General features: G+C 50.3%; 1 protein-coding gene across 1 annotated transcript in view; it reads left to right on the top strand.

Annotated features, from left to right (window-relative positions):
* Positions 1 to 17,617: 17,617 nt before the first annotated feature.
* Positions 17,618 to 19,934, top strand: part of LOC142560829 (uncharacterized) — a 42,829-nt gene continuing 40,512 nt past the window's right edge. The window contains exons 1-2 of the mRNA XM_075673205.1: positions 17,618 to 17,814; positions 17,980 to 18,092. Coding sequence (XP_075529320.1) covers positions 18,018 to 18,092 — 75 coding nt within the window. The 5' untranslated portion in view covers positions 17,618 to 17,814; positions 17,980 to 18,017. The remainder of the gene's footprint in view (positions 17,815 to 17,979; positions 18,093 to 19,934) is intronic.

Here is a 19,934-nt window from a genome sequence, read left to right as displayed (position 1 = left end):
CTGCTGCTGCTGCTGCTGCTGCTGCTGCTGCTGCTGCTGCTGCTGCTGCTGCTGCTGCTGCTGCTGCTGCTGCTGCTGCTGCTGCTGCTGCTGCTGCTGCTGCTGCTGCTGCTGCTGCTGCTGCTGCTGCTGCTGCTGCTGCTGCTGCTGCTGCTGCTGCTGCTGCTGCTGCTGCTGCTGCTGCTGCTGCTGCTGCTGCTGCTGCTGCTGCTGCTGCTGCTGCTGCTGCTGCTGCTGCTGCTGCTGCTGCTGCTGCTGCTGCTGCTGCTGCTGCTGCTGCTGCTGCTGCTGCTGCTGCTGCTGCTGCTGCTGCTGCTGCTGCTGCTGCTGCTGCTGCTGCTGCTGCTGCTGCTGCTGCTGCTGCTGCTGCTGCTGCTGCTGCTGCTGCTGCTGCTGCTGCTGCTGCTGCTGCTGCTGCTGCTGCTGCTGCTGCTGCTGCTGCTGCTGCTGCTGCTGCTGCTGCTGCTGCTGCTGCTGCTGCTGCTGCTGCTGCTGCTGCTGCTGCTGCTGCTGCTGCTGCTGCTGCTGCTGCTGCTGCTGCTGCTGCTGCTGCTGCTGCTGCTGCTGCTGCTGCTGCTGCTGCTGCTGCTGCTGCTGCTGCTGCTGCTGCTGCTGCTGCTGCTGCTGCTGCTGCTGCTGCTGCTGCTGCTGCTGCTGCTGCTGCTGCTGCTGCTGCTGCTGCTGCTGCTGCTGCTGCTGCTGCTGCTGCTGCTGCTGCTGCTGCTGCTGCTGCTGCTGCTGCTGCTGCTGCTGCTGCTGCTGCTGCTGCTGCTGCTGCTGCTGCTGCTGCTGCTGCTGCTGCTGCTGCTGCTGCTGCTGCTGCTGCTGCTGCTGCTGCTGCTGCTGCTGCTGCTGCTGCTGCTGCTGCTGCTGCTGCTGCTGCTGCTGCTGCTGCTGCTGCTGCTGCTGCTGCTGCTGCTGCTGCTGCTGCTGCTGCTGCTGCTGCTGCTGCTGCTGCTGCTGCTGCTGCTGCTGCTGCTGCTGCTGCTGCTGCTGCTGCTGCTGCTGCTGCTGCTGCTGCTGCTGCTGCTGCTGCTGCTGCTGCTGCTGCTGCTGCTGCTGCTGCTGCTGCTGCTGCTGCTGCTGCTGCTGCTGCTGCTGCTGCTGCTGCTGCTGCTGCTGCTGCTGCTGCTGCTGCTGCTGCTGCTGCTGCTGCTGCTGCTGCTGCTGCTGCTGCTGCTGCTGCTGCTGCTGCTGCTGCTGCTGCTGCTGCTGCTGCTGCTGCTGCTGCTGCTGCTGCTGCTGCTGCTGCTGCTGCTGCTGCTGCTGCTGCTGCTGCTGCTGCTGCTGCTGCTGCTGCTGCTGCTGCTGCTGCTGCTGCTGCTGCTGCTGCTGCTGCTGCTGCTGCTGCTGCTGCTGCTGCTGCTGCTGCTGCTGCTGCTGCTGCTGCTGCTGCTGCTGCTGCTGCTGCTGCTGCTGCTGCTGCTGCTGCTGCTGCTGCTGCTGCTGCTGCTGCTGCTGCTGCTGCTGCTGCTGCTGCTGCTGCTGCTGCTGCTGCTGCTGCTGCTGCTGCTGCTGCTGCTGCTGCTGCTGCTGCTGCTGCTGCTGCTGCTGCTGCTGCTGCTGCTGCTGCTGCTGCTGCTGCTGCTGCTGCTGCTGCTGCTGCTGCTGCTGCTGCTGCTGCTGCTGCTGCTGCTGCTGCTGCTGCTGCTGCTGCTGCTGCTGCTGCTGCTGCTGCTGCTGCTGCTGCTGCTGCTGCTGCTGCTGCTGCTGCTGCTGCTGCTGCTGCTGCTGCTGCTGCTGCTGCTGCTGCTGCTGCTGCTGCTGCTGCTGCTGCTGCTGCTGCTGCTGCTGCTGCTGCTGCTGCTGCTGCTGCTGCTGCTGCTGCTGCTGCTGCTGCTGCTGCTGCTGCTGCTGCTGCTGCTGCTGCTGCTGCTGCTGCTGCTGCTGCTGCTGCTGCTGCTGCTGCTGCTGCTGCTGCTGCTGCTGCTGCTGCTGCTGCTGCTGCTGCTGCTGCTGCTGCTGCTGCTGCTGCTGCTGCTGCTGCTGCTGCTGCTGCTGCTGCTGCTGCTGCTGCTGCTGCTGCTGCTGCTGCTGCTGCTGCTGCTGCTGCTGCTGCTGCTGCTGCTGCTGCTGCTGCTGCTGCTGCTGCTGCTGCTGCTGCTGCTGCTGCTGCTGCTGCTGCTGCTGCTGCTGCTGCTGCTGCTGCTGCTGCTGCTGCTGCTGCTGCTGCTGCTGCTGCTGCTGCTGCTGCTGCTGCTGCTGCTGCTGCTGCTGCTGCTGCTGCTGCTGCTGCTGCTGCTGCTGCTGCTGCTGCTGCTGCTGCTGCTGCTGCTGCTGCTGCTGCTGCTGCTGCTGCTGCTGCTGCTGCTGCTGCTGCTGCTGCTGCTGCTGCTGCTGCTGCTGCTGCTGCTGCTGCTGCTGCTGCTGCTGCTGCTGCTGCTGCTGCTGCTGCTGCTGCTGCTGCTGCTGCTGCTGCTGCTGCTGCTGCTGCTGCTGCTGCTGCTGCTGCTGCTGCTGCTGCTGCTGCTGCTGCTGCTGCTGCTGCTGCTGCTGCTGCTGCTGCTGCTGCTGCTGCTGCTGCTGCTGCTGCTGCTGCTGCTGCTGCTGCTGCTGCTGCTGCTGCTGCTGCTGCTGCTGCTGCTGCTGCTGCTGCTGCTGCTGCTGCTGCTGCTGCTGCTGCTGCTGCTGCTGCTGCTGCTGCTGCTGCTGCTGCTGCTGCTGCTGCTGCTGCTGCTGCTGCTGCTGCTGCTGCTGCTGCTGCTGCTGCTGCTGCTGCTGCTGCTGCTGCTGCTGCTGCTGCTGCTGCTGCTGCTGCTGCTGCTGCTGCTGCTGCTGCTGCTGCTGCTGCTGCTGCTGCTGCTGCTGCTGCTGCTGCTGCTGCTGCTGCTGCTGCTGCTGCTGCTGCTGCTGCTGCTGCTGCTGCTGCTGCTGCTGCTGCTGCTGCTGCTGCTGCTGCTGCTGCTGCTGCTGCTGCTGCTGCTGCTGCTGCTGCTGCTGCTGCTGCTGCTGCTGCTGCTGCTGCTGCTGCTGCTGCTGCTGCTGCTGCTGCTGCTGCTGCTGCTGCTGCTGCTGCTGCTGCTGCTGCTGCTGCTGCTGCTGCTGCTGCTGCTGCTGCTGCTGCTGCTGCTGCTGCTGCTGCTGCTGCTGCTGCTGCTGCTGCTGCTGCTGCTGCTGCTGCTGCTGCTGCTGCTGCTGCTGCTGCTGCTGCTGCTGCTGCTGCTGCTGCTGCTGCTGCTGCTGCTGCTGCTGCTGCTGCTGCTGCTGCTGCTGCTGCTGCTGCTGCTGCTGCTGCTGCTGCTGCTGCTGCTGCTGCTGCTGCTGCTGCTGCTGCTGCTGCTGCTGCTGCTGCTGCTGCTGCTGCTGCTGCTGCTGCTGCTGCTGCTGCTGCTGCTGCTGCTGCTGCTGCTGCTGCTGCTGCTGCTGCTGCTGCTGCTGCTGCTGCTGCTGCTGCTGCTGCTGCTGCTGCTGCTGCTGCTGCTGCTGCTGCTGCTGCTGCTGCTGCTGCTGCTGCTGCTGCTGCTGCTGCTGCTGCTGCTGCTGCTGCTGCTGCTGCTGCTGCTGCTGCTGCTGCTGCTGCTGCTGCTGCTGCTGCTGCTGCTGCTGCTGCTGCTGCTGCTGCTGCTGCTGCTGCTGCTGCTGCTGCTGCTGCTGCTGCTGCTGCTGCTGCTGCTGCTGCTGCTGCTGCTGCTGCTGCTGCTGCTGCTGCTGCTGCTGCTGCTGCTGCTGCTGCTGCTGCTGCTGCTGCTGCTGCTGCTGCTGCTGCTGCTGCTGCTGCTGCTGCTGCTGCTGCTGCTGCTGCTGCTGCTGCTGCTGCTGCTGCTGCTGCTGCTGCTGCTGCTGCTGCTGCTGCTGCTGCTGCTGCTGCTGCTGCTGCTGCTGCTGCTGCTGCTGCTGCTGCTGCTGCTGCTGCTGCTGCTGCTGCTGCTGCTGCTGCTGCTGCTGCTGCTGCTGCTGCTGCTGCTGCTGCTGCTGCTGCTGCTGCTGCTGCTGCTGCTGCTGCTGCTGCTGCTGCTGCTGCTGCTGCTGCTGCTGCTGCTGCTGCTGCTGCTGCTGCTGCTGCTGCTGCTGCTGCTGCTGCTGCTGCTGCTGCTGCTGCTGCTGCTGCTGCTGCTGCTGCTGCTGCTGCTGCTGCTGCTGCTGCTGCTGCTGCTGCTGCTGCTGCTGCTGCTGCTGCTGCTGCTGCTGCTGCTGCTGCTGCTGCTGCTGCTGCTGCTGCTGCTGCTGCTGCTGCTGCTGCTGCTGCTGCTGCTGCTGCTGCTGCTGCTGCTGCTGCTGCTGCTGCTGCTGCTGCTGCTGCTGCTGCTGCTGCTGCTGCTGCTGCTGCTGCTGCTGCTGCTGCTGCTGCTGCTGCTGCTGCTGCTGCTGCTGCTGCTGCTGCTGCTGCTGCTGCTGCTGCTGCTGCTGCTGCTGCTGCTGCTGCTGCTGCTGCTGCTGCTGCTGCTGCTGCTGCTGCTGCTGCTGCTGCTGCTGCTGCTGCTGCTGCTGCTGCTGCTGCTGCTGCTGCTGCTGCTGCTGCTGCTGCTGCTGCTGCTGCTGCTGCTGCTGCTGCTGCTGCTGCTGCTGCTGCTGCTGCTGCTGCTGCTGCTGATGATGATGATGATGATGATGATGATGATGATGATGATTTAAGATATGATTGTTAAGCGCTTGGCAATCTACAAGGCCCCTAACAACTTTTCACGCATTCGGAGAGGCACCTCCACGAAGAATTGCCAAAAGCAATCTTTGCTTGAGAGGAAGAGGTCGCCCAAAACAAGCGCCCACCTACAAAGCGCAGAAATTTCTCTTTAATGAAGTTGTGCCTTTATCTACCTCCTCCGCCGGCCAGTCGCCTCCGATAGTACTAAAGGTGAAAACACAACATTAGTTTGGCGATAGGGTATGTCAAAGATGCAAGTAGATGTGACGTCCAAGATAATATTACAAGCAAATCGCAGCGACACTTGTGTGGTAATTATCGTTGAAGCCTACATAGATTTTGTTTTATTCAAGCGCCTGAAATAAAGTACGGTGCTCCATTAGAAAAAAATATTTTGGGAGCCTCTTTTAACTGTAACGATATCCTATATTTTGATAAATAGTTACGTAAGGGTTGCAGAAGAAACTTCTCTCACTGTCTTTGCTGAAACAGAAGAGAAGTGCACTGGCTTACCCTTATGTATCGGCTCCACCACCCCTTTGTCTTTAGAACGTTGCCAATTCCTTCACCAAATTGTAATATGTGATTTCAGAAAAACTAAATTACATGTCTGAAGGGAATGATAATTTACAAGGTAACTTTAGTTGTCATAAACATACTCTGTAATCGACATGAGTGGTGTTAATAAAGTTAACTATTCCAGCAATGTATTACGCACAATTTGGTTGTCTATTTGTTGAAACTCTTACAAGGCGCAAAGTCTAGCATGGCATTCTGCATTCAAATCCATCTGACTTCAGCTTTGTCCTTACAATGAGATTTAGAACTCGACTGTTTCCAACAACAGCAACAAGGTTTAAACACGAAGTTAAAATTGCTCAACCATTTCGTGATGGTGCTTTCCTTAAGTGGAAGCTTTAGCTCAGATGCTCCTATCTAAATACATGTAAAAGGAGAGTTCGTTTTTCTGGACAACCACTGAACCAAGTTTGATGGGGTTTGTTATATTTAAAAGAAAAACTTAAAATCTAGTGGCTGTTGGTTTTGAATTTTTGTTCTATATCCCCAATCTTTTATAAACATTTGCAAAACTCAAAAACTTTAGAAAACAAAAATATCAAGTTTATAACTCCGTAACCCAGCCAGAAAAATGATATCGCAATTCTGCGAATTGTATCTGATAGAAAATCTAAAGCGAACAAATTGGACGTCTTACAGACGAATCTCAAGAAATTTATTATTATGTAATTACAACTTTTGAAGAACCCTTGTAAACAACGTAGTAACAAACTCACGTAAGATGTAAAATGCCATATAAAATTTGTCCGCTTTGAACGATCTAATGGATACCGTTTACAGAACCGCGATATCTGTTTTTGATGCATGGCTATTAGTTTGTAAACTTCGTGCTTCTATTTTTTTCAAACTTCTCAATTTTTGAAAATCTTTTTAACAAAATTCAAGCCCTAAATCGACATTCCGCTGTCACTAGAATTTACCTTTCTCTCTCAAATGGAACAAATTTCATTAAAATCGGTCCATGGTTTATCTCAGAAAAAACGTTTTTGCGTTTTTACATGTATATGAATGGGCCGCGTCGGAGTTGGGCCCGAGCTAAAGCTTCCTCTTAATCTCATTTTGGCCTATCCCTAAACGTATTGGCGTATTCGGAATGCATAGCGACTCTTGTCCCGCAACCTGAGATTTCACCTCGGGTACAGGAAAGAAAAATTATAGCAACAACGCCAGTATGCACACCTTGTGGCGCAGAGCTTAGTCAGAGATCCCACACAGTAAACACTGCTTCTAATTACGATATTCCACTTATCTTCGGGCGCAAAGCGATGTAACGATATAATTTTACAGGACTGTTATTTGCTAGTTTTTCTCCCAACCAGCAATCACGCGACATATTTCTCACGCTGATTGAATTTCGACAAAGCATCACAGGATGTCGACACTAACTTTACTACTGTATATTACGCGGGCTTATACAAGTACTGTCCACATCGCCGATGGCGTGGTCTTACCTAAACAGTAAGAAATTCGCCACAGGCCTAAACTGTTTATCGACGGCAACCCGATCATTTACCTGTATCTAAGCTGACGAAGCAGTCACGCCTCCGGAGCTTGCTACAAACATGCACGGTCGTATCGCGATGGAAAGGAATTCTCGGGTGCAATTTTTTCAGAAGCTTGACGAGGGTATGCTAGGACGCCTGATGGGAGTGGACGAGTGTACGTAGTGTCGTTTAGGTAGTGACCGACCGTTAAACCGATGGTGAAGGGGCATCCTTTACTGAGAACTAGAGAGTAGAGCTGGTGGAGGCCCTCCTTCCAAAGTATCACTGGTGCAATCCTTCAGCACAACGTTGATGACCCACACCAGGTACTCTTTTGCCGGTAAGAAGGTAGTTTTTGTCCGCCTCGTAGCCGATGCGTCAGGGGGGGTGGACAAACGAGAAAAGAGAGAGGGGGCGATGCAGGCAGGGGAGATTAGCACAAAATGTGTTGGGAGTTCGGGTGACTTCCACCATCATCATCATCAGCCTGGTTACGCCCACTGCAGGGCAAAGGCCTCTCCCATACTTCACCAACAACCCCGGTCATGTACTAATTGTGGCCATGCCATGCCTGCAAACTTCTTAATCTCATCCGCCCACCTAACTTTCTGCCGCCCCCTGCTACGCTTCCCTTCCCATGGGATCCACTCCGTAACCCTTAATGACCATCGGTTATCTTCCCTCCTCATTACATGTCCTGCCCATGCCCATTTCTTTTTCTTGATTTCAACTAAGATGTCATTAACTCGCGTTTGTTCCCTCACCCAATCTGCTCTTTTCTTATCCCTTAACCTTACACCTATCATTCTTCTTTCTATAGCTCGTTGCGCCGTCCTCAATTTGAGTAGAACCCTTTTCGTAAGCCTCCAGGTTTTTGCCCCGTAGGTGAGTACTGGTAAGACACAGCTATTATATACTTTTCTCTTGAGGGATAATGGCAACCTGCTGTTCATGATCTGAGAATGCCTGCCAAACGCAACCCAGCCCATTCTTATTCTTCTGGTTATTTCCGTCTCATGATCCGGATCCGCCGTCACTACCTGCCCTAAGTAGATGTATACCCTTACGACTTCCAGTGCCTCGCTGCCTATTGTAAATTGCTGTTCTCTTCCGAGACTGTTAAGCATTACTTTAGTTTTCTGCAGATTAATTTTTAGACCCACTCTTCTGCTTTGCCTCTCCAGGTCAGTGAGCATGCATTGCAATTGGTCCCCTGAGTTACTGAGCAAGGCAATATCATCAGCGAATCGCAAGTTACTAAGGTTTTCTCCATTAACTTTTATCCCCAATTCTTCCCAATCCAGGTCTCTGAATACCTCCTGTAAACACGCTGTGAATAGCATTGGAGATATCGTATCTCCCTGCCTGACGCCTTTCTTTATTGGGATTTTGTTGCTTGCTTTATGGAGGACTAAGGTGGCTGTGGAGCCGCTATAGATATCTTTCAGTATTTTTACATACGGCTCGTCTACACCCTGATTCCGTAATGCCTCTATGACGGCTGAGGTTTCGACAGAATCAAACGCTTTCTCGTAATCAGTGAAAGCTATATATAAGGGTTGGTTATATTCCGCACATTTCTCTATCACCTGGTTGATAGTGGGAATATGATCTATTGTTGAGTAGCCTTTACGGAATCCTGCCTGGTCCTTTGCTTTACAGAAGTCTAAGGTGTTCCTGATTCTATTTGCGATTACCTTAGTAAATAGTTTGTAGGCAACGGATAGTAAGCTGATCGGTCTATAATTTTTCAAGTCTTTGGCGTCCCCTTTCTTATGGATTAGAATTATGTTAGCGTTCTTCCAAGATTCCGGTACGCTCGAGGTCATGAGGCATTGCGTATACAGGGTAGCCAGTTTCTCTAGAACAATCTGTCCACCATCCTTCAACAAATCTGTTGTTATCTGATCCTCCCCAGCTGCCTTCCCCCTTTGCATATCTCCCAAGGCTTTCTTTACTTCTTCCGGCGTTACCTTTGGGATTTCAAATTCCTCTGGACTAATTTCTCTTCCATTATCGTCGAGGGTGCCACTGGTACTGTATAAATCTCTATAGAAATCCTCAGCCACTTGAACTTTCTCATCCATATTAGTAATGATATTGCCGGCTTTGTCTCTTAACGCATACATCTGATTCTTGCCAATTCGTAGTTTCTTCTTCACTGTTTTTAGGCTTCCTCCGTTCCTGAGAGCATGTTCAATAATATCCATATTATACTTCCTTATGTCAGCTGTCTTACGCTTGTTGATTAACTTCGAAAGTTCTGCCAGTTCTATTCTGGCTGTAGGGTTAGATGCTTTCATACATTGGCGTTTCTTGATCCGATCTTTCGTCTCCTGCGATAGTTTGCTGGTATCCTGCCGAACGGATTTAGCACTGACTTCCATTGCACACTCCTTTATGATGCCCACAAGATTGTCGTTCATTGCTTCAACACTAAGGGCCTCTTCCGGAGTTAAAGCCGAATACCTGTTCTGTAGCTTGATCTGGAATTGCTCTATTTTCCCTTTTACCGCTAACTCATTAGTCAGCTTCTTATGTACCAGTTTCTTCCGTTCCCTCCTCAGGTCTAGGCTAATTCGAGTTGTTACCATCCTGTGGTCACTGCAGCGCACCTTGCCGAGCACGTCCACATCTTGTATGATGCCAGGGTTAGCGCAGAGTATGAAGTCTATTTCATTTCTAGTCTCGCCGTTCGGGCTCCTCCAGGTCCACTTTCGGCTGTCCCGCTTGCGGAAGAAGGTATTCATTATCCTCATATTATCCTGTTCCGCAAACTCTACGAATAACTCTCCCCTGCTATTCCTAGTGCCTATGCCATATTTCCCCACTGCCTTGTCTCCAGCCTGCTTCTTGCCTACTTTGGCATTAAAGTCGCCTATTAGTATAGTGTATTTAGTTTTCACTCTACCCGTCGCCGATTCCACGTCTTCATAGAAGCTTTCGACTTCCTGGTCATCATGACTGGATGTAGGGGCGTAGACCTGTACAATCTTCATTTTGTACCTTTTATTAAGTTTAACAACAAGACCTGCCACCCTCTCGTTAATGCTACAGAATTCCTGTATGTTACGAGCTATATTCTTATTAATCAGGAATCCGACTCCTAGTTCTCTTCTCTCCGCTAAGCCCCGGTAGCACAGCACGTGCCCGCTTTTTAGCACTGTATGGGCTTCTTTCGGCCTCCTAACTTCACTGAGCCCTATTATATCCCATTTACTGCCCTATAATTCCTCCAATAGCAGACTCGCCTCACTAGATAACGTTCTAGCGTTAAACGTTGCCAGGTTCATATTCCAATGGCGGCCTGTCCGGAGCCAGTGATTCTTAGCACCTTCTGCTGCGTCGCAGGTCTGACCGCCGCCGTGGTCAGTTGCTTCGCAGCTGCTGGGGACTGAGGGCCGGGGTTCGATTGTTGTGTTCATGTAGGAGGTTGTGGCCAAGTACTGCACCAGGGTGGCCAATCCTGCTCTGGTAAGGGAGTGCGTTACCAGTTCTGGTCACCGGGATCAGGCCACACTCCAGGCCTGTTTGTGCAATTTTATCAACACGCGGATTTTTTTTAATCCGGTGGAAAATTGCCGGCACTGGGATTCGAACCACGGACCTCTTGCACACGAGGCGGGTGTTCTACCTCTACGCCACCGCTGCATCTCTCCACAAGAAGGGTTAACTGTTTTAACGGTCATCTGCGAAAGCAGTATAAGCTGGTTGGAGAGAGCAGAGTTGGACTGCGCCTATTGCAGTAGAACGCCATGAGCCCGCTAGTGTACCAGGTCGGAAGGGCGAAAGCCGCGCCTGAAACGACGGCAAGGTTCTTGGCAGTGCAGTGTACAGCGTGAAAAGTGCGGAGTTGCTTCGGGGATGTCGAGAGCCTGGCAGAAAGCTTCACTGGCGAGCTGGTTAGCCCATTAATTCCCTGACAATCGTGCAGGACAAAGAAACGGCACAACTTGCACTAATGTGCGTAAAGAATGTGTTATGAGAGAGGCAAGCCGTGTGGGAAGCATTCCCCACTGTGCATTGCGTCAAGCGTCAATCGAAGCAGTAAACAAGTTCGGAGGTTCTAAAAATTCAAAGGTAGATGAAGGAAAGCTGCAGCCAGGGCATGCAGCTCTGCTATCATACCATCATAGTAGAAAGCAGTTCGCGCTGAACTATAGCTATCGGGACCGTGAAAGTACGATGACAAAGAAACCGCGGGGAGGTGTACTGGCGTCGGTGGATAAAAAGCGATGCGAGGGATGAATGCGGGGGTAGCGCTGGTAGCGCAAAACGCGGGCTGCACGGGACAAAACGACCCGTTGGGCATGGATGCATGGTGGAAGATAGGTGTACTTTAGAAGGCCTTGTGTCGCAGCTGGGACTACAGAAAGATGCGTAGTAGAAACCATATGGGCTGAATAGCCTAAGCGCTCAAGTAGTGCGTCTTTGTTGGCTGTGGCGTAGACGAAGTTCTTGATTACGTTTATGAGTAGAGAGAATCTCGGCGGTCGTGTTTTGTACTGAAATCTGGAGCAGATGTGCTGATGCTGACAGGGAGACCTAAGGCTAGCTTCGTGGCGCTACGTAAGAGGGCACCGAATTTGTTTATATCCATGGAGCGCAGGCAAGTACAGCGAAGCTAATAGCGAAGACGAGAAACTAAAAGGTCATCACAGAGACCAAGCATGTCAGGTTCACTGGGGCCCCGGAAGAGCGAGGATACCCTACGCATCATGTGGACCACTTGCTCCCCTTGACGGAGAAAGCGTTGCAGTGTTGCATCCAGACGTCCATTGTCGTCCATATTCGGACGTCCATCAGGATGTCCAAATACGTATGTGTGGCGATTTCACCGGGACAATTCTGAACATTCTTGAAATATTATAATGGCTCAGCACTTGCCTAGAAGAATAGCAAAAGGAAAAGTTGGATTGCAAGAGGCTAAGGCTTTCAAAATGCTGAAGCACAACACAATGCGCATAAAACGTGACACTCAAGTGCCACGTGTGTGCTTTTTTCTGCTTGTTTAGATATCGCATTTTGTAGAATTTTGCGGACTGCGATATTGTGGCTTGCAAAGGACAAGTTAAAAGCAAATACAGTGAGGTTGCGGACAAATGCTTGTAGAGTTCAGAAACATTGGAAAAGAAGGATCTAGAAAAATCAGGAACACGTGTAATATCACCTAGCTGATTTATTCTAAAATAAGTCTGTATTCGATTTTATAATTGACACTTGTTTTGTGCCTCGCGCGGAATACCGACATGCATCACTTTTGCCACAAGAGATCCAGGTTTGGGAGAAAACGTGCTTACTCTGATAGACAAAAACTTTGAATTTGACTTGTCGTTGAGTGGAATTCTTATCGACACTCTCTACAATGCGCCGACATATAACGAAAGAACTTCCTAAACATCACAGAAGATCTTTTCATGTATTCGAAATCAGAACAATAGCGTCTGCACAGATAAAACATGCAGGACTTCATGTCACCGCCATCCATGTTGAATAAAACGAGGGATTACAAATCTAATCTTTCCTTCTAATCTTTATTTGCATTACCAAGATTGTAAGTGTACGCCAGCGTTAGATGAATGCGCGATATTGTACAGACATAAGAATGAAGATACGCGTCTTATTGTAGAAGCATGGCATATATATAATGATGGAAGTGCATGCGTGAGTCAGCCTTCGAGTACTTTACATAAGGAAGAGATTAAGTGCCTTAACAGTTATCTCTCATGTAGACCGGCACATGTACCCGACTGACACGCGGTGATACCATTCCTGAGCTTGCGCAGACGTGTTTTGTGTCTTCCTTCTTTTTTCGCCTCAGTGCTCCCTTCAGTTGATAGTCGGCGTTCGTGTTGTCCACTTCTCTTCTCTTGGGTCCTGTCTGCACGCCTCACCTCTTTTTTTGCATTATGAATCCTCACCAACTAGCTCAGCTTTCTGTCGTTCTATGCACATGGATAACACGTGTAAAAAAGCTCTAATAAAATTGGGTTACCTATGGCGTACTTACCCAACTTTCCAAACGATACTAAGCTGCTATTATAACAGAACGCTGATCCGTCGTGTTGTTGGTCCCGCATCTGTCATTTGGAACCTTTATAAGCTGTGAGAGATTAACAGGCTAGAAGCAATTCAGAAAAAAGCTGTAAGATTTATATGACACCATGATGATCGTGACTGTTCACCCTCTTCTGCACTTCGTTCGTTAACTTTACCTTCGCTCTATCCACATTGACGCAAAGCTTCAATAGAGTTTTTGCACTGCATCATCAGCTCTTCGGTTATGCTTTCCAAAAGCAGCTATAGCACCTCGTGCCAGAGCCTTCAACGAGACGATATCCCTGAGTTTTGCATCCGCCACGGAGGATGTATGGTCTTAGCACATCATCCTTATCGGTGTATGGTGTTTTGCTGTGCAAGTTTTCCTGTTTACGCCTCCCCCTTCTGCTATTGCACTTATTCCGCTGCAGTATGTACAACTAAATAAACAAATGTATTTTGACTTCATTACGCAGCATGCGGCTACGTATTAGCAGGGCATTGCCACGTTTTGACACGCGCTCCGGCTAACTCGATTGTACGTGATGCTCCTACATAGAGAGACAGAAAAAATAATGCAGAGAAAGGCAGGGAGGTTACCCAGAGGTAGTTCCGGTTGGCTACCCTGCGCAGGGCGGAATGGTTACGGGGGATAAAAAGAGAAACAGAGTGGAAGGGGGAGATAGAAAGAGAGACAAGCACGAACAAAGCGCGACACTACAGAGCGATTGGTGGCGGCATTCTTAGAGTCTGTCGTGAAGCCCCGTGGACCGCAGGATCCTTAATAGCGCGAGTAAGGCCTTCAACGTGGGTGCTCTCTATGAACATTGGCCTAAAGCTTTTAGTTCTGAAAGTGGACGATTGTCCAACTGGCCCAGTACGCTGCACATCACTTGTCTCTCAGCACTGTATCGCGGGCAGACACAGATAATGTGTGCGAGCATCTCGTCGAAGTTACATGTGTAGCACGTGGGGCTGTTGGCCATTCCAATGAGGAAAGCATATGAGTTTGTAAAGGCAACGCCTAGCCACAGACGGTAGAGCATGGTTAGTTCACGTCGTGGTAATCCAGGCGGAAGGTGCATCCGTATGTCCGGAGACAACGAACGCAACCGACACATGGTGAAAACATGCGAGTCCCACAGGGGCAAGGTACACTCACGGGACATTAATCGCAGCTCGGCCGCAGCGTCTGTTCGCGAAAGCGGAATGGAGACTCGTTGACCACTTTCATGTGCAGAGCGGGCGGCTTCGTCGGCGTGGTCATTCCCGCTAATGTTACAATGTCCTGGAAGCCACTGAAAGATTATGTTGTGTCCCTTGTCATAGCTTTGATGATATATGTGCTGTATTTCTGAGGCCAGTTGTTCATTGGGTCCGTGGCGCATTGGGCTTCGTATGCACTGAAGGGCTGCCTTGGTGTCACTAAAGACTGCCCATTGTTGCGGTGGCTTCTGCTTAATGAAATCAAGTGCAGCGCGGAGCGCCGCGAGTTTGGCACCAGTCGATGTGGTCATACATGTAGTTCTTAATTTGATCTCCAAAGATTGTGCCGGGATGATGACTGCAGCAGCAGAGCTGTTGAGTTTTGCTGAACCATCTGTGTATACATGTTGCCGGAATCTGTGCACGTTGTGAATGTGCTCCGAAGTTGCTTGTTTCAAAGCTTCCAATGGCGCTCCAGCTTTCTTTCTTATTCATGGAATTGTCAGTTGCACTTGCAGCCGGTGCAGACACCACAATGGATCTGACAATCGTGTAGCGGGCGTAAATTCTGAAGGCAAGTAGGACTGATGTCTTACAATAGTTTTGGCAAAAGTTGAAAGCGGCCTTTTTGCTGGCAAGCAAGCAAGATGGTGTGAGGGAATCCGAGTCAGGTGTCGGATGTGCGCTCTCACGACATCTGTATCAATGTAGACTTTCAAAGGAGCGTCTCTGGCTATGGCCACTGTCGCAATCGATGACGTAGTTTTGGGAAGACCGAGACAAGTCCTGAGTGCTTTGGCTTGCATGCTCTGGAGTTTGCGAATATTCATAGTGCAAGTATTTCCTCGTACAGGTAAGCTGTACCACAGGAAGCCCAAGAACAGTGCTTTATACAGTGGCAACATTGACGGCACTGTTGCGCCCCAGGACTTCCCGCCGAGAAACGAAAGAAGGTCCACAATGGCGGCCAAACACTTTGTCATGTACGAGATGTGAGGGCTCCAAGACAAGTCTCTATCAATGATGACGTCAAGGAATCGGTGCGTTCGTCTATATTGTATAATTTGGTCATAATTCCGCAAAGCATACGGGGCCATCGCTTTGCGAGTAAAAGCAACGAGTGCACATTTCTCAGCGGAAAGCTCCAGGCCTTGTCTTCTTAGGTATGTTGACAGAGCCGTTGAGGCTTTCTGAAGTCGTGCGCGGACTTGTACACGTGTCACGCCTGAAGCCCATATGCAAATGTCGTCTGCATATACGGAGAGCTGAACGGTTTGCGCTAACGAATCAGCGAGACCAACGAGCGCCAGGTTGAGAAGGGTAGGGCTGAGTACTCCGCCTTGCGGTACACCCCGACTGGTATAGCTAGATGCCGTTGGTCCGTCTTCAGTCAAAATAAAGAAAGATCTTCCTTTCAAATAGTTGCATATCCAGCGAAAGGTGCGTCCACCAATCCCTACAGCTTCTAAGGCGTCCAGAATTGCATGATGATCTACATTGTCGTACGCGCCTTTAACGTCAAGGAATAGGGCCGCAGTGATTCGTTTCAGATGTTTCTGGTGTTGTACGTATGTTACCAGGTCGATAACGCTATCTATTGACGAGCGGCCCCGTCGAAAACCAGCCATTACCTCTGGATAGACGTTGTAAAAATCCAAGTACCATTCTAACCGTGTAAGGATCATTCTCTCCAGTACCTTGTCGACACAGCTGGCGAGTGCTATTGGACGGTAAGATGACAATTCCAACGGGGATTTGCCAGCCTTGAGGAGTGGGACAAGTCGACTGGATTTCCAAGTTGTCGAGACCAGGCCGTCACGCCATGATGCATTGTATAGGCCAAAAAGGGTATCTCTGGCCTCTTGACCAAGGTTTGCAAGCGCAGATTATGTGATGCCATCGTGTCCTGTTGACGAAGATCGCCTGCACCCAGCAAGTGCGGCCTCCAGTTCTTCGATGGAGAAAGCAGCGTCTATACGAGGATCTCGGGAGCAAGGGAGCACAACGGGAATAGGTGCGCAAGGTTAATACGTGAGCGCCGGACCCTCGAATTCTCGGCGTCCTTGATGTAGGGCCAGAGACCTAAATGGACGACGCTGTTGAGGAGCTGTTCGTAGTCCACGGATTGTTCTCCAGGCAGCCGACAGAGGTTTACGCGGGTCGACAGACTCACAAAACAATTTCCAGCGTTGATATTGCCGTAGAGCAAGACGACGCTGCATTTTCTTTTGAATGCGTCTGGCCTCTCTAAGGCCGTAGAATGATTTAGTCCGTCTGTACGGTCGCTCCGCTCGCCGACGGATTGCACAGAGGCTCTGTATTTTCGAATGAAAATCTGTGTATTTCTCTAATGGCCGAAATGAGCGCATAGCATCCTGCATAGCCTTGGCGATCTCAAATTCTAGTGTGGACGAAATGCCTTCGTGGCATGCGTCTTCCATAAGTGATTTAAACACGGGCCAATCGATTATTTGTTTAAAATTTGATGGAACAGATTTGGTGAGGCCTTTTATCTTGATGTAGGTAGGAATGTGGTCGCTTCCGCGGGTTTCTATCTCTGCGAACCAATGGACGCAGTGAGTGAGGCATCGCGAAACAAATGCTAAGTCTAAACAACTACTGTACGTCCGGCCGCGCAGAAACGTGGGACTGCCATTATTAAGACAACAAAGTTCATGATCGCAAGCAAAGGACACCAGGTTTCTTCCTTTGGAATTTATCTTGTTGCTTCCCCAAAGTGAATGATGCGCGTTGAAGTCCCCAACAACAATCCATGGACCAGGTGTCGCATCTATGTCACTCAGTTTCTGCCTATCGAAAGGTCTTGATGGAGAAAGGTAAGCGCCCACTGAAGTAAACGCAAGTTTTTGTTTTTTCATGGTCAAACACGCATACTGATTAGTGTCATGTGGCCGCACTGGATGAACAGTGTAAGTCAGTTCACACCGCATGTGGATGATCACTTTGCTAATGCCACTACAAGTCGATGACACATGAGGTTCATAGCCTGAGATCCGGACGGGTTTCTTAAGAAATGGCAGACCTACAACATATGGTTTCGCCTTGTCCTTAGACACCCACGCAGAATAACATACGCAACACCAGACAGCAGTGGGAGACCGCATTGCTCAGGTGTGCACTGGAAGACCAACTCAAGGCAATGCAGCAGGCCGAAGCTGCCGCCAGGGCCCAAGGGCTCGAGGCCATTATCTAGGCTGGGAGGCCTAGGTCTAAAATGTGCTGTCCTAAAATAAAGTCTAAGATGCGAAGACTGTTTTAAAATGAAGTCGAAATGCACGATGGACTAATTACCAAGAAATCGTTATATTACATTTAAAACAACAACCTTCGTCTTAGATTGTGGATAACAAAATGTAGCCGGAGAGTTTGCCCAGAATATTCACTTATTTGGAAAACATTCTAAGGACTCCGCAAGTCTCGCGAATTGCCCTGCGCCTTTAAACACGCGAGTTGACACCTGCAATCATGAGCGCGTAACGAAATTCCAGCTATGACATGCTTCACTCGGCAAAGCTATGTGTTTTTCAAACCATATCGAACTGAATTTCCCTCATTGTTCCCTAGTACGCACGCCAGGCATTCGTTGTTATGAAAAATATAGTATAATAACAATGGCACATGCAGTTGTGTAGAAGATGAATGCATACACGCAATCCTGCATCGTGCATTGTCCAGTCCTATGCGCCGCTTTGTCTTCTTTTTAAGCAAAGTAACAGGTGGGAAGGAACAACATGTGGCAACGCTGGTCGCATAACAGTGCACGTTTGCGCCATATTCGCTGCTAATATAATCGCCTACCGAATCGAACTAAAAATTTTGCCCAAGGAGACAAGAAAGACGTTACACCGAAAAGATGTAAGCGTGAGAACGCAAATAAGTTCTACAGTTTGAAGAGAAAAACAGGTAAACATGCTGTGATACTGTTCATTGAAACTGTGCTTAACTATTCTCATGCCTCTTAAGCCTTATTGCATGCAGAGCTTTTTGATGAGACTTCCAGAACTTACAGACGAGTCGTCGTTCCTTGTTTAATTTTCCAATGTTTACTTGGGTTCTTTTCACATTCAGGTAGATGATATCTATAAAAAAGCCATTCTATCGCCGAGATGAACATTTTTGCAGTAGTTGCTCTTCAACTGGCTGCTGTAACGTCGGCAGCGAATCTTCAGGATCTAATCGACGTAAGTACATATAATCGCAGTTTCGTTAGATGCTCATATTTCGTACGCTAGAAATCTACTCCACACCATTTTAAGCAATGCGTAATATGCATGCTTTTCGTCATTTTAGAACGGTCACTTACATTGATGGCCTTGCCATCTTACAGCTGCTAAAGTTACTAACATTGATATATATAGTTCCCTTTTACCATTTCTATGTACAATATCAGCTCAGATGCTTAATAACATTTATGCAATGAAATTTCACGTCGCTAGTCCCAAGTATTTCTGGCAGAACCAGCACTGGTGTCATATATAATTGTAAGAGGTAACTTGCGCATTAAGACAAGAGATGCGCTGCGCATCTTAGCAAAGAACGTGTCCTTCACACACTCTCGGGGAAGTTGCACAGAGAGAGAGAGAGAGAGAGAGAGCGATGCTTTTCCTAAGCTTTAAAATGTGTCCAATGACCCGGCGGGACGCACTTGACTTTGCAGAAACACGTGACAGTGCCACAGCACACGAAGAGAGCTGCGCAGCAAACTTCCGTGACGAATGCAACCCGTGACATCGTTGTTCATTGTCAACCAGAAGATGCACACGCTCTGTTTTCATGGGCAAACTCTTACAATGCGATGCGCCTAGCGCGCCAAATGTCTCAAGCGCTCGTTCGCAGAAGTTTATGCCGCCTTTTCAGGCACGTCTCCGTGGTGTAGTAGTTAGAGCATCGCGCTACTGAGCTAGCATTTCAGGCTCGAAACCGATGATCGGACATTGGTACTTATTTACTAGTGACATCCGGTGTCCGAAGTTGTCCAGAAACGTACAAAAACCACAGACTGGTGACAAATAAATAAGAAAGCTATCGCTGTAAAATGGCACTTTCTTGTCAGTGCGTTGGACTCCAGGACGTGGTCGGAATCCGTTCGGCGATGTGGCCGAACGAGCCGTCCACGTTCCATAACTATCTAAGCTAACTCCCTTCCGACACACGCGCTCGTCCGAACCCAGAAGTCCACCCCCGACGGGAACCATGTGCGCTTATACACCCGCGCCTGCTTCCTTTGCTGCAAAATTTCTGGCCAGGAGGAAACTTTCGAGTCTTCGAGCAGCTGTGGTCCTGACATCAGCATTCACATCCGTCTGGGAATGTACAAATAGAAACTGTGGAACAAGTTCCAAGTACTGGCTGCGGCTTCTGAGGCCCACACTTAATACTTGATTCGGCTGTGGCCTGGTATTCCAGACATCAGACACAAGTGCTGAGCAATGCGAAACTAAAGGACAAAAATAATAACGTTGGATAATAGGCCGCAAATTCGAAAATGAACTCATTGGTGCAGAACCTGCATAAGGAAAGGCTGAATGCTTTTATTTCAGGTCTCAGTTTCGTTCACATTTTACAACACACGGCGATATGGAAAATCCTCCAACAACAAAAAAAGTAGATAAAGATTAAGAGTGTTCCAAACCTAGCATGCTAAAGTTCTCGCGGAGGTTATTAATGCATTTGTGGTGTTGAATGAATTCGCACTGCATCGGTAATGCAGAGTCAAGAACTCTCGTTTTCTAGAGTGAATAAACATTACGTAAAACAAGATCTAATTAGCAGTAAACTTGCCGCACTCATCTTCATATATAAATTTTGCTCATTAGCTCATTTTAATGACACCAGAAATGTGACCAACTGGTGAGCGTAGCGTGTTTAATGAGGAACTGTCGCAACCTTAGACACCATTTCAAACACTAGCCTATTATATATGCACAATGCCCTAAAATGCTTGACATAGCTGATGATAAACTTGGAGCTGCTTCACAAACTTCTTGCCTATTTTATAATATATTGCATACATACAACTGCAC

This window comes from Dermacentor variabilis, chromosome 10 (assembly GCF_050947875.1).
Source record: "Dermacentor variabilis isolate Ectoservices chromosome 10, ASM5094787v1, whole genome shotgun sequence".
Classification (NCBI taxonomy): domain Eukaryota; kingdom Metazoa; phylum Arthropoda; class Arachnida; order Ixodida; family Ixodidae; genus Dermacentor; species Dermacentor variabilis.
Note: the sequence above shows the minus strand (reverse complement) of the source record. Positions and strands in the feature narration are given on the sequence as shown.